Genomic DNA, 18127 nt, shown 5'->3' with positions numbered 1-18127 from the left:
AAACTGCAACACAACACTGAAGGTCCATGCTTTTTAACGATTATAATTAAATTTATTGATATTTGTTTCTTCATAAAGTATCAAACAAGATTGAGTTTAAAGTCAACAATGTCAAGGATAACCAATGAGTAATACAGAATCAAATCAATCTTTGTAATTAGCATTGCACCATGTCCCAGTATCCCTCATAACACAATAATATCAAAGATAAACTGAATTTATATTCTGTTTTTAAATTAAATAAAAAAAACACATCAGCCCACATCAGATATGTTTGGTAAACAAAGGCAACACAGCAGCAAGCATTTTGGCTAGTGAGAAAGCATTGCATTAAAAGACTTTTCCTGAGTCAAAATGTACATTGTAATTATAATATCTAATAGCAGATTTTTTTATCACATCACTCCACAGATCAGATGACTCCAACTCTGTTGTAAACACATCTAGAATCTTGCATATCTAGTAGATTTGTCACCAGAATCTTTAGAGGAGGCAGGCAGCATTGGTAGGCCTGAGACGGGGTCTTTCTTACAGCTATCCAGAGCTTGTTTGTAGTTGATATTCTTCTTTGTGATTGGGTCTACAATATCCTTGATGTATGTCGTCTCAGCCTGCAGCTCCCTCATCATTGTGCTGTCGATCATTTTGGACCCAATGGCATCAAAGAGGCTCATTCTGCTGCCGGTATTGGGATTGACCAGCCCACCCGTCAGGTGCTGTGCCTCCATGTAGCGGATGGCCGTGTCCTTGGGCATCCAGCCTTTCTGTACAGCTTCTCCCACGGACAAAACCTCTCTGGTCATGGGGTCTTCAACACCAGTGAAGGCCTTTTGTGCATTGAGTAGCCTCTGGACTTGACTGTCCTCAATGAGGCCTCTTGATGTTGCCTTCTGAACTGTGTACCTCTGATTGTTGCTTATGTCGATGATGCCCCCTGTTGATGCCTGTGCCTCCAGAAGTTTGTGGGCGGTTCCGGAGTCGATCAGTTTACGCAAGGTGGCGCTGCGAATTGTAAAGCAGGTGTCAGTGTTTGTGTCTATTACTCCAGCAACTGGGTAGATTTCTTTAGCGGTGGAGAAGTCCTGGGGGGCTGACTTCACTGTTGTGGAGGTTGTGTGGGTGATTGAGTTGAACTGGGGTGGCTTATTGCTATCACCCGCAACCAGCAAGGCAAACTCTGAGATGGGCATCTTGCCTTTTTTATACTGTTGTAGATCATGCTCTGTCAGGCGGCCTTCCTTCAGGGCATCTTTGATTGGGTACTGCTTTCCACTTTTGCGATCTTGGAGTACAGATGTCTCCCCATCAGGTCCCAGGGAAGTAATCTCCTCCCAGTCACACTCCAGCTCCTGCAGGTTTATGTACTGTTGACGATCAATCAGGCCCTGCATGTAGGCGTCATAAGGGGACATGTCTTTGCCTGTATCTGGATCCAGAATGGTGATTTTGGTAGACACGTTGGTCTCTTTGGTCCTTGTCTCTGCTTGTTCCTCTTTCTGCACGCTCGTCAGGAGCTCCCGCATCATGCTGTCTCGCTGATGGATTCTGTCTTTTTCTTCCAGGATCTCCCTCTCCAGACGTAGAGCATCAGAATCCATCTTAACGCTCTTCTGCCTTCCCATCTGTGATCTTTCACTAATCAGCCTGCTTTGCTGCTGGAAAGACAAGCTGATGTCATGTCTTGAGGCTTCGAGGGTCCTGAGTTCTCGAGTGAGGTTTTCTTTCTCCCTCTGAAAGACATCTTTGTTCGAAACAAGAGTGGATTCCTCTCTTGAAGAGCTTGATTTCCCGCTCACCAGAAGGTTGATTTTAGCGTTGAGACGTCTGGTTTCCTCTTCCAGGTCTTGTCTGTCAAATCTTTGCTGAGACACCTGTTCCCTCAGGCGATCCCTCTCGGATTCAACTGCCTGGTCTTTCTCAACACGGATAATCTCTTTGTACACTGTCTTCTCACCAGACTTTTCCCTCTGCAGGATTTCTAGTCTATGAGTGATGTTACGGATGTCTCTCTGGATGCGCAGAATTTCGCTGGTTTGCTTATCCATGTCTGACCGAACACCGTTTGTCATCCTCTCCAGTTTTGGGTCTCTTTCAACCTTCAGTACTTCCTCAACAACAATACATTCCTCAACGGGAGGGGGGGCATTTTTAAGATATGTGATGCGCAGTCGGATCTCTCTGAGTTCAAACTCAGCTTGAACCCTCTTTTGGTGCTCATCACTCTCTCTGAGGGTCCTCTGTAACTCTTCCACCTTGGTCGTCAGCTGCTGCATCTCGAGGTTAACCTGGCGGCGGGTCATTACTTCGTCATCCAGGCTCCTGCTGAGCCGATCATGCTCGAGCGTCTGCCTTGGGTCCTTCTGTAAACGTACAACCTCATGCATAACTACCTTCTCCTCAGGCTTTTGTCTCTCCAACAGGATGTACTTGTTCTGCAGATCAAACACCATCTCTTCAGTGTTGCGCCGCAGCTGTGCCTCCTCCCGCACGTCTCTTCTTAGCCGGTCAGCTTCTTTCTCCAACAGAGGATCAGGTTCATACTTGATGACTTCTCTGGTGACCACTTTTGTCTCGATCTTGGACTTCTCAGTTTTCCATTCATCCCTTTCCTTCCTGTGGATTCTCACCTGGTCCTCGAGGGAGCTGTAGGTGTTCTCCAAATAGTTCACCTGATCAGTTAGCCTCTGAATCTCTTTCTCATTTTCAGGACTTCTTTCCTCCCTAACCACCTCTTGAAGGACTTCCTTCATCTCCACCTTGGGCTTCTCAGAGCGAAGGGTGTACACATTAGTCGTGACCGTGGTGATTTCTCTTTCCATGTCAGAGCGCTGCTTGGTGGTGTCTTGTATGTCTTTCTTGAGCCGCATTATCTCCGCCTCTGTGCTCGGGTCTATACGGTAGATCTCATTAACGATTTCCTTCACCTCGACTTTTGGCCTCCAGCCTTGAACTTCTCGGTAGCGAGTCTGGAACTCCAAAAGCTCTTTGGACAAAGAATTGTTTTCAATTATTTCTTCCTCAATGCTTGTTTGAACCCTCTTACTTTCATGGATGAGCTCTGGGTCTTGTTCAATCCTTTTCACTTCCTTGGTGATGATCTTTGGCTTGATGTTAGGAATCAGCCTCTCAAGAGCATTAATCTGGCTCCTTGTCTGGAAGATTTCATCATTGATGCGCTTGGTACTCTTGTCCTCATCAGAAATTTCCGTCTCAAATGTCCGCACTGATCTCAACATCTGTGGGTCCTGTTCCACTTTCACCACTTCCTTCTTAACTATCCTCTCTTTGATGGGGGGTCTCTTCTGCTGGAGAATCGTCACTTCTGTGCTCATCTGAACATGTTCCCCATCTCTTACTCGAATTTCATCTCTCATCCTGGCTATCTCATCTCTAGTCTTAGTGGCCTCCACGTCCAGCTGAGGATCTCTCTCAAACTCGGTCACCTCTCTGGTCAACAGTTTTGGTTTAGTACCTTTGAGTGTTTCCTCAAGGATGCTGATTTTCTTGTTAAATATCTCAACCTCACTGTGGGTGGTGCTACGCCTGAGGGACTCTTCGTGCAGGGTTTTCTGCAGATCGACCAAATCAGTTTCCATTTTTGGGTCGCGATAGTACTGCAGTACTTCTTTCTCTTCAAGACGCTCCACTCCTCTGCGACTCTTCAGCGACATCATCCTCTCTTTAAAGGTTCTCAGCTCTGTCTCGGTATGAGTTGTCCTATCTCTCTCTTCGTCCAGGTCCTTCATCAGACTGCTGAGCTCAAAAGAACTCCTTTGCTGGCTTTCAAGCTGCACGTGTTGCTGTGCCACCATTTGGACTTTGTTTTCATTCTGAAGCAGAGAAGCAAATTCATTTAATAAGTTATGTGATTTGTTTTTGTGATAAGCTTTAGGTTGTTTTATGAGAAGCATATTTCATAGCAATGGGTTTTTTATGCCCTGTTTTCTTACTTGTGAAATAAGATTCTTAGTCAAACCCATCTGTTTTTGGCGCTGGGTATTTTCAGCTGTTGCTTCAGCGTAACGGTTGACCAGATCCCGTTCCTGTAATAAACAAGAGTGGCAGCAAATATGTAAGCCACCTTGATATATTAATAATAATAATTCACATTGTGTAAAATATATCTAAATGTTACCTCTTTCTGAACAGAATCAGCCAGAGTGATTATACGAGGTTTCTTGGCCACAGTGGCGCCAGCATCCTCGAGTGTACTGTTGTATTTGTCAACATTGGTCTCGTATTCCTGCACAGATGTGAAGAAAACATAATTTATTCACTTGTCAAGTATTCTAATATTTAATAACCTTGTATTATAATGGGTTTGACACTTACATCGAGTATACCCTGCAGGTCTTGAGACAGGTCAGACACTCTGTCAATGTCATCTCCCTTCCTCTTCAAGTCATCCACCACCCTCTGTGTGAAACAATTTTCCCATGTTAATCACTGTAATCAGTTAATTATATTATATAATGTTTTACAGATTTACATATAACACAGCACATGTTTGCATGAACCACAGCCTCACCTCTTGGGAGCTCTGCTTGACAGCGACCTGCGACAGATCATCTTTGAAGTCAACCTTGTTTTGCGGCAGGTTGTCCAGGAAGGACTTCAGGGATTTGGATGTGCTCTGGAACTCCTGGTTCTTGGTTGAAGCTTCTTGTAAGAGGTTTTCTCTGCAATAATTAATCAATATGACAGAAGGTTTAAAAAATATCTGTGTAAAAGAACTGCATAAATGCACTTAACATTACAAGGTTTTGTTGTCTTCTGTGCCATTTCCTAAAGAAAATCACATCTGAGCTATAATTAACACACACCTTTGCCTGATTATTTCATCTTACACATCAATTCCTTTGAGTAGGGCTTATTACAGTATATAGCCTACTGCATGTATGTAGTGTGAAGGTAAGTAACCCTTTTATTTGCAAAGAAATGGCCTTTTTGAGTTAACAAAGCAGAAAAAACAAACTTCAAATTTCAAATCAAAGTATAATACTGTTTTTTTTTTTTTAAATCTGTGCATAGTATACACAATAGCATGGGCAAACCTCTCCAAGTTGTTGTTTCATTTTAGTACTCTCTATAGGACTAGAGATGCAAAACTACCAGCATTTTTTAAAGGAATTTCTATTTCAAATGAAGCAAAAATATGTGTATCATAAGTTGTTTTTTAATTATTTTTTGTAATGGATGATGACATTTGATATCCTTTTCATTATCTTTTATCATGCCACTCCTTTGGGCTGATTTGATGTCGTTTTTTTAACCATCTGATTCTCACCTCTCCTTCAGCTGGTTGGCCACATTCCCGTAACGTGTCTGCAGCTGCTTGACCTCTGATCTCTGGCGGCGGATGTCCGGGCAGTACTCCTGGTATCCCTGCTGCAGAGAGCTGCACAGCTGCTCTGTGGTGTCCAGATCCTGACTCAGCTTCTTCATGTCGTCCTGAGCCGCTGCCACAGACCTGCGCTGGTACTGAAATACAGCAAAAGAGACATGCTATTAAAATTCTGTCAAATATAAGTTGAACCTTTGAGGAAGAGAAGTGTCTTTTATGTGGATGTAACATTTTAATGCAGATTTCCTCACCTGGATGTCATCAGCGCGGGCTTGGATTGCATTCGGCACGTCAGGGATTGGATTATCATTACTCAGATTTTTCTCAAACCCAGAGACGAGGCCGTCAACCTTCTTAATCTGGCCCTCCAAGTTAAGAGACGCATTTGCTCTAAAAAAAAAAAAAAAAATGTAAGTTATTATGAGTGCTATTTTAGTTCAGTAAGGCAAAGCAAGGCAATTTTATTTATACAGCACTTTTCAGCAAAAGACCTTTAAGAACAAATACAGCATAAATACATTATTAAAAAGGCATTTCAAAACAGGAATAATAAGCAAAGGTAATGAAATAAATTAAATAATAAACACAGCAGCAGGTACAGAATACATGACTAAAAAGGCATACTGTAGTGTGAGTATGGGCAGCTCAATTAAAAGCAGCGGAAAATAGATGCGTTTTTAGTCTGGATTTAAAAATAGGAAGTGTTTCAGCGGACGTGCATGATTTAGGCAGTTTGTTCCAAATTGTTGGGGCATAATAACTAAAAGCTGCTTTTCCATGTTTAGTGGTTATTCTCGGAACAGAGCAGACCCTGACCCAGAAGACCTGAGACTCCAGTAGAACAGCTCTGACAAGAGACAGATGTACCCATATACAAATGTGCCATGTGTTAATAATATCAGCTTTTCTCTATTTATTCATTGTATATTTGGAAGGTCAGGTCTTAAATTGGATTTTTAAAACCGGAATAACAATATATTTTCATTACAGACAAAACCCCTCCACCATGACACTGTGTAAATGTCATTTTCCAAACAAAACATCCACTTACTTCTTGGTGTAGAGGTCAGCAAGTGCTGACATGCTGTCGAACTTGTTGTTTGCACCACTCAGTTTGAGTGGCAGCTGAGAGGAGCTGGGGTCTTTGGAGAGCAGCGGCTGCATGTCCGCCTGAGCTGCCAGTTTCTGCTGCTCCAGAGACTTCAGAGCCCGGGCAGCTTCCTACAAGAGACACATAAAGATACTTTAGACATTTGTATAATGCAAATACAATACATCAAATCCTCTAGGGTTCCTTCTTCAAACAAATGTCTACAGTATAACAATATAATCTCAAGGAGTAACCTTAAAAAGGCACACAACTGATGGCATTTGGTAAATAAGAGGTATTTCACCTAAATCTAAAGAGCCGACAGAGATACAGTAATAAAGGCAGAAACGAGCTAACAGGAACAATGTCTGTGGCTTTATTCCTCTCACCTCCTGTTCCCTCAGCCTCTTGGCCAGATCTCCGGCCGGGTCGCTGCGGTTCAGCGGGGTTCGCAGGCGGCTCAGCATGCTCTCCTCAGCACTCGCCAGGTCACCGTCCAGCTTGTCCAGCTGCTGAGACAGAGCCTTCACTTTGGGATCCAGTGGGGCAGAAGACACTGGGGCTGAAAGAGGAAACAAAAGACGTTTATTGCCTGATCTGACTTTGAGACGTGTGCTATGATATATATTTGCAAAAAAAATAAAGTTTTCTTGAAGAATTAAAGCAAAGTAATTGATATACAAAATTAAATTGAGGATGTTTAAGGTTTTACATCTGTAGACAATTACCTGATAGTTGGGACCTGGAGAAATCCGACTTGTGATTCTTCAGCGATGCAGCCAGAGCAGCTCTTCTCTTCTTGATGTCTGCCAGATCACCACCCAACCTAAAGAATGCAAATACAAAGTAAATAGAAATAGTATTACTGAGATATTATTGCTTTGTTTGTTGTAGATGCACAAAAATAAAACAGTGCTTTACTTACAGGTCCACTTTGTCAATGGCCTCTGGATCAGGTGGGGGGATCCGGAAGCAAACTCCTGGGAAGGTTTTTGTTGCCCCGTCCGTGGAGGTGACGTCCCAGTTGTCGTCTGAGTTGGATCTCAGGGTGAACTTATCGCCTCTTTCCAGGGAATCCTAGATGGTGATGAAAAATGATTAAATAAAACACATGCCCAAAAAGTGTACACAAGTTGTGTATGAATAACATGTCTGAAATTAAACACTTCAGCTTTGGATATGGCCTTTCTTTGTTCTATATCTTTTAAAGTAACCACCGTATGTGCCCATTTTAGTACTTGTATTCACTTTTGAAAGATTTCCCTTGTATATTGACTAATCTGCAGCACTCTGTGACAATCTGAGGTGAAGAAGCTGCACCTTATCTGTCTCCCAGTCACACAGGGACTCCACTGTGGTGGGCCGGGTGGGGGCGTTGCGTCGCAGCTTCAGAGGAGCAATGGTGGTGCTGCTTCTCCTAAGGTCAGCCAGCAGCTGTTCGCTGTTCTGAACAGTATTCTCCTCCGCCTGGTGAGGAACAGACACAGAGGAAAATCTTAAAAATAATCATGAATTGATAGATAATAACAAATCCTCATTTTATTTCATCATCCTAGAAATAAGACTGAATGAGTGTACTTCAGACATGTGAGTGTCAAAAACAATATCAAAATGTCCACAATGTATATTTCTATATTTTTAAACTTTGAAAACATTACCAATGACTTTTTGAGCTTGACTTATTAAGAATTCACCTCTTGGGAAGTTGAAGAGACAGAGTAAAGTGAGTGTGAGTAAGAGTGCTAAGTGAAAAGCAAATATATTAAAACTGTACCTCCAGCTGTAGCAGCGTCTCTGAGTTGCTCTTCTTGCTGATGGCCTTGGGGTCCAGGTTGTTGTTGAGTTTGCTCAGCGTCTCCGACAGCTGCTCAGTCTCCATTTGGTACTGGAAAATAAAACAAAAAACATATTATTTTTACCTGGATGCGTAACACTACCCTCTCACACGAAAATGAATAATGTGTTATGATGAGTTGTGGTATATGGTGTAATATATTTACCTTTTTGTATTCCTCCAGACTGTCCAGGTGTGTCTCTTGACAAATGCAGAGGTTGAGGAATTTCTGCCACTCGTTTCGAACAGCATCTCTCTGAGCCTGGAAGTGTGACAAAATGGTATTGTTATCTTATTTTGAATTCATAATTTTTGTGTGGACATTATGTTCTGATAAATTGAGTGACACAAAAGAGACATTTAAACTTTCCCAATTCTGTTTGAGAAATGTATCTGAAATAGCACGTATTCTCATTTGAACTGTCATTACTTATTTAGTACTTATTTGAACATGTAAGGTCAGTATACCTGTAATACAAAACAAAATCTCAAAGCTTTTCTCTTCTCATATCTATGATTTAAAAGTTCTTATCCCCTTTAGTGTGTCCCCTTAAAAGTGAACTTGACATTTTGAAAGACTTTGGCCTTTGAATCATTGTCTTTCCATTTGAAAGCAGTGTCTTCTGGGTAAATAGGCGTACCTGGATTGTGTCACTGGCAGGGTGCTTCAATCCAACAAGTCTTTCTCCTTCGTCCTGAAGTTTGTTCACCTCGCTCTCGTGGGACAGCAGGCTGTTGTTCTTAAAGTTCTGATTGAGATCAAATAAAAAGGTAGTAATGTTTGTGGTTATCAATAAATAGCTCCGTTTAGATTATTCTGGACAAGCAGCTTCAATCTGTGATTGCTGACCTCATACTGCCTGCGGACGTCAGGCGGGTCGACCATGCGGTCGCTCCAGTCCTGCTTCTTGATCTTATCTTGCTCTTCTTCCAGGAACCCCAGCTCCTTGTTACAGCCGTGCATGTACTCATACAGGCTGTTCAGGTAGTGGCGACGCCACTTGGAGTTGTCCTGGGGAGAAATGAAATAAAACTCATTTAAACCTGAAAGATTCTTAAAAATGTGTTTTTTATGTCAAATATACAGTGTTTTAATCTCCCCCTCATTTAATTTGATGTTATTCTAGTTGAAATGACAAAATAAAACTAATAATATATCAGTTAGGGAGAAGAGGCAAATACCTCAACAATTATTTTGTAATTTGGATTTTAACAATGTGCTATTACAAAGAATGCATTTTGATGCATTAACAGAAAAAGATACCATATTAAGTTTGTTGTTACATTGAAGAGAAAAGGGTTGTCTTTATGGCCAAAGAGTACATATAAAACAACACAACTCACCAGTAGATTGTTGTATTGCTTTTTCAGGACGGTATATTTTTCCTAAAAGACAAGATAACAACATATAAACCGCTGGAAACAGTTTTCTATCAGGACAAAAGAAGGCAGGCAGGACAGTAAATGTTTGTGAATAAATGTGTTTCCATGTCTTTTCACCTTGCTGCCTGCAGAGCTGATGCAGAGCTGCGAGCTGTAGGCCTCCACCTCTTTGTGCAGGATGTTGTGAGCAGCGACCTGCTTCTCCAGTTCCGCCATGGTGGGGCCGTACTCCTCCGCGTTCACTAGTTTCTGAAAGGACAAGATTAATACAGTTAATGGGATATAAAGACAAAATAACCACCAAGAATAAGCATTCTCAGAGGCTCTGAAGAACAGAGGAATACAATATTTCAAGCTTTGCTCTTTGGTGAGGTCACAATAACAAACAATGTTCAAACTGTTAACAAAAAGGGATTACATCAATGCTGGATCTTTAGACACCTTGGAATTGAAATGTTCAGTTTTAATCTACGTACTTGTTTCTGGTTTAAAACAGGCTCCCAGTCGATTCTTGGCATCAGCGACACGTCGTCCACCTGCTCAAAGATCTCACGGTAGAAAGTGCAGTCCTTCAACCAGCGCTCGTGGAGCAATAGGACGCTGAAGACGCAAAGAAAAAGGACTCAAAATGTTACAAAAGTGCAAAAGTATCAGCATTGAAATATACTTATAGTATCAGAAGTAAAGAGTACTCGGTCAATATGCAGAAATATCTCAGAATAATATATGTTCTTAGACTAATAATTAATGTTATGTTGTTTTGCTGCGATGTTGCGGCTGGTAAAGGTGGAGCTCATTTTAATTAGGTGTTATACCACTGGGTAGCTTTTTTTTAATAATAATTAATTAAGTGTTGAATTTATGTTTTTATTCCTATTCTGACAAAGTTACCAATAAATGGAGTGACATAAAAGGCACAACCTTTGCCTCCAATATAAAGTGAAGATGTATTGATTAATAGGCATTACATGGTAATAAACAATTAGTACTAGCATAAAGTGAAAATGTAATCCAAATTGATCCAAAAATGATAATAATCTATTTTAATTTAACTTTGTTTAGTGTGTTCATTGTAAAGCATCTTGCATGCTGTCAGTGTGTTTAACCTACATCAAAGGTGTAAGTGCACACATGTCTCCTGTAGGCAGCTACATTGTAAATCCTCAGTGTCATATCTATCTGTCACCACTCACTCGCTCTCTATCTCTCTGGCCTGCGGGTGTTTGGACTTCTTGGCTTTGGCGACGTCGAGGAACAGATCCTGCAGCAGGCCCTCCGCCTCGCCCAGCTTGTCTGAAATCAGCGCCTGGTGCTGCAAGGGCTTCTCCGTCTTGTCATTTTCAAAGTCCTGGAGGAAGAAGACAACAGTAGGGTGGTTTATTTTAGAGAAGGCTGCATGTAGAAGTGATATACAAGTTTGTGTTGGTCTGTCAGTGTGTGTCCTCACCACAGCCAGCAGCTCTTCGGCCCGGAGGATGTCTTTCTCCACCGTGTCGGCATTCTTTTGCATCTGAGCGATCAGCAAGGCCAAGTTGCTGGTCTGCATCCTGGCGGAGGGGGGGGTCACAGATTAAATCACAGAAAACAATAGGAGATATGACATTTTCTCAGTGTTTCCCATCTCATGCTCCACATTCACTCTAACAGTCCCATGCCCTCATTTTCTGAATGTCAAGGATAGACAATTATCTCACAAGTTAAAGCTCCAAATTGAAATAGACTTTCAAGACAAACAGCAAAACTAGATGGAGACTAGGTGAGTAACTAGACCAGGTACTACAAATGTTTTTTACAAATTTTACATTCAAATCTTACATTATGAACTAAAGAGTCAACACATGTTTAAGACTATAAGGTGAAAACATGTTATTAAAATGTCAGGGCAAAGGCAGCTTTCTTTTGATCTGTTTTATTCTTTTCTACTGTCTGTCTGATGCCAGTCTTTCACACAGCGTCTCTTTCGTAGAGTCAGTAAGGAGGAAGTGTATTTCCAGGTTCCCTAAATGCTAATCATTCCACAGCAGCCTACTATGTTTGTCCCTGTTTGTGATCCCCAGTGTGGATGCCACTAAGAAAAGGTAAAGTGATGCCTCTCACAGATAAAGGGAGGTGAGGATCCTACCGGCTGGCAACGAGAGATGAACTACGCCCATAAAACTAAAAGGAGGTCTATGTGTGATTTGGAGCAAGCTATATAAATAAGGTTAACACAGGATGATGTTACAATCTGAAAGTTTATCTGAAGCTTTGTGAGCTAAATATCAAAGTTACTGATGGTTAATCAAATCAAATCATCTGCAAACGCTGAAGTCCAATGAGTTTAAACAAGGCACTGTAGTGAGCTTTGTGGTCCAATGAAAACCGCTCATTCAATTAGGCTGTTTTCTCTTTTATGTTCTAAAAATATAATTAACATGTGTGTAACATGGGTCACGAAAAAACCCACACAATTTGTTTTACACTTTCATAAACATTGAGTGATTGCATTCGGCCTTGGCAGAGGTCATCTGATGTGAAGCTGATTTTTGGATATGAGTGTAAAAGCATGTTGTGAGGATGTCAAGGACTTTTTCTAAAGGAAATCAGTTTGTGGAAAGTAATGTGAAGTCAAAGCTGCAAAAATAAATAATTCAAAGGACATTTTACATGTTAAACTCCTGCTTTTCTGCCTAAAATAATACTGCTACTTTTACACTACAGGGCTGATTTTACATCCGGAAAAGACTTCATTCAGGCACTTCTGAAATGACGCTGATGTGTAACACAGAAACAAAGAATGTTGGCTACGTTCCCGCAGGACATTTTACACACATGCCAAAGCTACCTTGGAGTTCAAAGTTGTTACTCCTAGGAGAGAAAGGAAGCGAGTGTCATATAGAGTAGATTTACAATGGCTTGAATGGCATTTTGCAGAGCTCTTAAACGATGGAGTGACAGGAATGCAGCGTTTCTCCTCCTGCTCCGAGCTGCCAGCTGATCTGGTTCTGCAGCCGCTCACAATGGCCGCCTTATTCCTGCTCACTCAGCAGGAGAGACAGGTACGTGCTGTACACACAGTACATGTACTCAATAATTATTGCTCAGCTTTTGAGAGTGGACAACTAAGATGACGCATTATTAGAAATATTTTATATTTTGTCAAATAAGAAAACTTAAAAAAGGTAAAGAAATGTCAAGAAAAAAAATGTATGACAAAATCAAATTCAATACAGTTGGTTTCTTTTGGTGTAATAACTTGGTCATGAGGTTGACTTTTTTCAATCAAATAAACTGGGTGTGAATTGCTGATGACATTAGTGGGATAAGTGAGGGAGGTTTGTCTGTCTCATCCATCTACATCTTAATGATGGTCAGGAGCTGAATGATATGTGTGTGTGTGTGTGTGTGTGTGTGTGTGTGTGTGTGTGTGTGTGTGTGTGTGTGTGTGTGTGTGTGTGTATATATGTGTACTTGTTGCTTTCCTTGAACACAGTATAGTCTGTTTTAACCCTTGAAGAGTAACTGCTGTTAGTGTAGGTTTTCTGTGAGCATTTCTGTCAGTAAACACTGTGACTTTTTCTGTCTGTTTAATGTGTTTATTGAGCTAAATGGCAACTTTAAAAGCCAATCAATGCACTAAACTATTAAATAACAACATACAAAGTTGTGATAATTTACCTGTGAGTATTTGGTTGCATTTATGAATGGCCATCACAGGAAAGCTAGGCAGCTATGACTGAATTTACTTGAGAGTAGGATAACTGGATGACCCGCATAACTTCAAAGGGCTAGCCTGCATTTTTCTGTTAGTTGCAAGATTACAAAACTTGTACTACAAAGACACTCCCTGATTTCTCAAATGTTCTTAAAGCTTACACTTTATATTAGGATGTATACATTTATGTTTTTTTAAAGGGCTTAAACCCATTGAGTTTGGTGGGTTTTTTCAGCACCTTTCACTTTACAAAATGGAATTTATTTTATTTACATGAACTAATTAGATAACTACACTTAATTAAATCCTCTTTTGACCTTGAGAGCTGACAGATCTCAGCCGTGGGCCATCGCTAGTGTCTTAATTAAATCACTTTGTCACCAACGGCATGAGCTGGCAGGTAAATGTGTTTGGTGCTTCTGAAACAGATCAGTGCTATTTGGCATCATGTCATCTGCCATTATGAAGCTACCAGCAAACACAGGCTCAGACACACCCAATGATTTTAACATTTCTGACACTATGGGTGGGTCTTTAAAGTTTGAAACTGCTACTGGTGTAAAACATTAAAACCAAGTATTAGTAAAAAAAAAGTTCAATATTTGCTAGTTCCTCTTAAAACGTTGGTTTATGAGAAATGGTTTTCTTAATTTTCTGAAATATTATAAACAAAATATTGATCAATAGTTTGAAAGACTAATCCAAAAATGAATCAACATTGTGACATAAGTTGCAGCCCTTATTTACGGTGCCTCTATTGATTTAATTGGTGATGGAAACCTCCTTAATGTCCTGTCACTGTAAAGTACAGTTGGGAACCAACGCCCACATGAGAGAAAGAAACCAGCGGAGCAGCGGCCCGCCCTGTCCTCCTCACACCTCACACAACATGTCCCAGGCAGTGAGAAGGTGAAACCATCAGGTCACCTCCACCCTGAGAAACCTGTCAGGTCTGTGACATCTGACACGGACAATGTGGGAAACTGTGAATAGTTTCAGCAGATGAATGTGTCTCCAGGTGCTCTCTGTTAGCTAGTGTGTTTAAATGAGGATTGAAATCTGTTATGTCAAATAAATCACATTAAGTCATGTAAAGGTAAGAGTACAAACACAAAATGAACACTCCACATAACTTAAATGAATACTGGACAGAGTGAAGCCAGCTCATTATCCCTTTTTACCTGCAGTGATTTACATAAAGACAATGAAGTTTCTAGAGTTTTCTTTGAGTTTCTAGAAAAGCGCTATACAAGTGTCATGTATTATTAATGATAATTTTGCTCTTAACTGTCAATATATTCCTCGTCAAATTAAGGTTTTAAAATACTTTTCTTTATGTTTTTAAGTTGCAGCCTTCTGCCTCCATCCCCCACATTTAGAAAGTGTTCCGTAACATGTGGTTTATTAGTGACACATATTTCTACATTTTGAACAGCAGCCATGCCTGACAGGACACAGAACAGCCAGATCAAACACTTCTCAGAGGATAGGTTTTCTCATTGAAACGTGATCACCAATAAAAATGTTTTGCAAGCCGTCACAACTCTAAATCTCTTTGACTTTCACCTGCTTCATTAAACACATTTTTATTAGTTCGACTCATGTCTTTAGCACACTTTCCCGCCTCATGTTTTGACAAAGTAAACCTGACCTCAAGGCTCTGTTAACAGCTGGTAACACCTTGTAAAGCCTTCACCATCACAGAGGATTAACCTTCACATAACTCAGCACTTTAAGTCAGTTAACTTCCTGAGCAAACCTTTTCAACCACACTGTAACAGGAGGGGAACCACAACACCAGGAAAAAGAGGACCAGGAAACATCACACAGTTCTCTGTGACATGTTCAAGATACACACACACTTACACAATCTTATGTGCATTGCATACATTAAGGGGTTTACTTACTTGCTGCTCTTGAGCAAACTGTCCTTAGATTCCTTTTTCTTAAACATCCTGGAGGTCATGGTGGGTCAGGCACAGAAAAAAATGTTTTCTCCTTTCTCTCTCTCTCACTCCTTCTTGGTCTGTGTTCCTCACCCTGTGGCTCCCACTCGCTGTCTCCTCTCCCTTTGGTTCCTCTCAAACACACACTCACGTCAGCACATTGTTTGACTCCGGCAGCTCCTCCCACACAGGTTAACTCGAAGGTGTGTCACCGCCCAGACATCCACCTGCAGAGAGCGGACCGGACGGACCTGTTTCCTGCTCTCTCCCTTCCTCCCATCCTCGGCCCTGCCCTTCCTTTTCATCACAATCTCTCACAGGGAGTGGGGCTTCAGTCAACAGAGATGCATAATTCATGGGGCTGGAGGGACACTGAATTCCTGTAGGGTGTTGAATAAAACTTTATTTATACAAATGTTACTCACAAGTAAACAGACTGATCTTTGATAATCAAGTTGTTCCAAATCTGGCGGAGTGACAAACTGTACTTATTGTAAGTCGCTTTGGATAAAAGCGTCAGCTAAATGCAATGTAATGTAATGTATTGGTGTGTGTTGACAACCTAGGGGTCACTTTGTTGCATGTCATTTATTTACAGTCACAATGTCATAAAGGTATCACATGCACCAATTTGCAACTCCATATTATCATATCGAGTGGTAGGAAGTAACTAACCATAATGCATTTAAGTACAAATTAACAGTTTACCAATTTTGTTGGTGTAAAATCATGTTATAGTTGTAGCTTATCACATATTTGCTGTTTTTCATTTCATTTAGTTGTTTTAATAATTTATATTTTCTGCAATGAGTATTATTAGTATTCAAACGTCAAGTTTGTAATACAGCACATTTTCCTGATTTTCCAATACAGGAGTTTTACATGTACAGTAATGGAGTATTATAAATACTTAGATAAAGGATCTGAATACTTTCTTAACCACTGAGCATACCTCTGATTCAACCAATGGTATGAGAGGAATATGTCTTCTCATACCATTGGTACATTTGCTACAGAAATGTAATACAGGGTGATACATTTAATTTGTCACGCAAAAAATAGATTCTGGATAAAAATATGATTAAAAAAAAATTGCTTCATCTTTTCAACTCCATAATAGCAGCACTTTCTCTGGTTTGCTCCCAACTTTAATAATTGGTTACATCTATAATTAAATTATTCAAAAAGAAAGAAAGAGCAGTAGGGTGTGGTGACGAGAAACACCCCTTGCAACAAATACCATATTTATTTTTAAATCACCATACAGATTCCCATCACTCCTTCCATCAAGTGTAAGTTATTTGTAATCTTAAATAATGTCTTATACAGCAGACAGTAATGTCAACCTGTTATAATTTGAAGTCAATGAGATGGTTAAGACCCGGACAGATACTCTCTGAGCTCCTAACACAATGTATACAGTCAACAATGGAAAGGTGTCTGACAACTTGTGGGCTAGACAGGAAGTTCATTACGTAATACTTCCATATTGAAACACATGTTATAGCAATGTTAAAGAGAAAAGACGTCTCCATACTTTGCTAAGACCCATGTGTAATATCTATAGACACACGAGTCATTCAGGATCAGGGCGTCTCTCAGAGCATATCAACAAAAGAAAATCATGGCGGCGAGGAATGCAGCCGGACAGCTTCCCTCACAGAGATAGAAACAACACAGAGGACACATTTCTGATGGGGTGCGCCCACCTGTCAGTAAAAACAGATACTGTTGCTAAGATATGTGGACCCATTTTTAGCGAATAAATAAAACACAAACGGCTTGTTATAATAAATATGTTTTCGGATTTGGGGCAAGACCTGGGAGAAGCTACTCCCTGTTTAATTACCAAAACAGAAATTGGGTGACATAAACAATCGTCACAAGGTCCATTTCGTAGCTTTTCTTGAGCTAGTGATTGAAGCATATCTTCCTCAACATTTAGAGATTTCCCAAATATTATTGGATTATAGGTAAATGTTCTGTCGCCTTTAAGGACCTCTTGTCCATATACAGGCCAGATATAATCCTAATTATTTACAAAACAAAAGCTCAATACCAGCTAGTTAATGAGGTGCGAATGTTTTATCAACTGCTGCCAATGTGAAAATAAACTGTAAATGTTAAGCGAACTTGGGCAATAAAGGGATAAAAGGAAATTAGAAAATCTACAATTACCTGACAACTCCATCTTGTTATGATCAAAAGCTCAAAAGCAGCAAAGAGATTATTTGTATGGTTCCATCGTCGACCCCTGTCTCAAATGAAATGTCGTTGTGAACTTTGAAATTGTCTTGTGTATCAGCTTAAAGTTTAAATTATTTCCGTTATGTTTGTTAAAATAACCTCTCTGTACCCTCAGGAATGTAACTAAGAGCAATAAGAATCACATGGCAACAGGAATTTGCTAATTGCTAAAATCAGCATGATGGCATGATCACGATAAAAATACTAACATGCTGATGGTTAGCAGACTGTTCACCATGGTACTACTATACTTTGCAAATTAAGGTTGGTTAATTACACTTTAGAAAAAGGGTTGGTTTGAATGTTTAAAGATAATTGCGCTCAAGTGGGACTTTTCAGATTTTTGGGTTAAGTGGTTCTGCCTTCACGGATTGCCACTAATCATACACACCTTTACGTGTAAAAAAAAAAAATGTAATGAAAGTATTCGACAAGTTAGTATCTTGACTCGATAATGCTGCTACATTAGAAGTCAGGATAATCAACTTGAGGGCGACATCACTATCTGAGCCAAAAGTTCATTTTGATCGTTAACAAGGCAACATCAAACATGGCAGTGAATGATGTGCATGACTTCAGTTGAACTGAG

The 18127-nt window shown here is 40.4% G+C and overlaps 1 protein-coding gene across 1 annotated transcript; it reads right to left on the bottom strand.

Moving 5' to 3' along the window:
* Positions 1-23: 23 nt before the first annotated feature.
* On the bottom strand, positions 24-15646 carry evpla (envoplakin a). The gene is made up of 22 exons (XM_079676308.1): positions 15253-15646; positions 11099-11198; positions 10845-10999; positions 10128-10251; positions 9769-9900; positions 9613-9654; positions 9119-9280; positions 8910-9017; positions 8435-8530; positions 8209-8319; positions 7755-7901; positions 7360-7511; positions 7163-7260; positions 6824-6996; positions 6396-6565; positions 5596-5734; positions 5288-5481; positions 4529-4679; positions 4333-4416; positions 4136-4243; positions 3951-4043; positions 24-3830 (listed from the first exon to the last, which is right to left on the bottom strand). Exons 1-22 carry the CDS (start codon positions 15309-15311, stop codon positions 444-446), a joined length of 5985 nt encoding a protein of 1994 aa, XP_079532434.1. The 5' UTR covers positions 15312-15646; the 3' UTR covers positions 24-443.
* Between the last annotated feature and the right edge of the window lie 2481 nt (positions 15647-18127).

Source organism: Notothenia rossii (assembly GCF_949606895.1).
Source record: "Notothenia rossii genome assembly, chromosome: 1".
Lineage (NCBI taxonomy): Eukaryota > Metazoa > Chordata > Actinopteri > Perciformes > Nototheniidae > Notothenia > Notothenia rossii.
The sequence above is the reverse complement of the archived record's forward strand: the minus strand, read 5'-3'. Positions and strand labels throughout refer to the sequence as shown.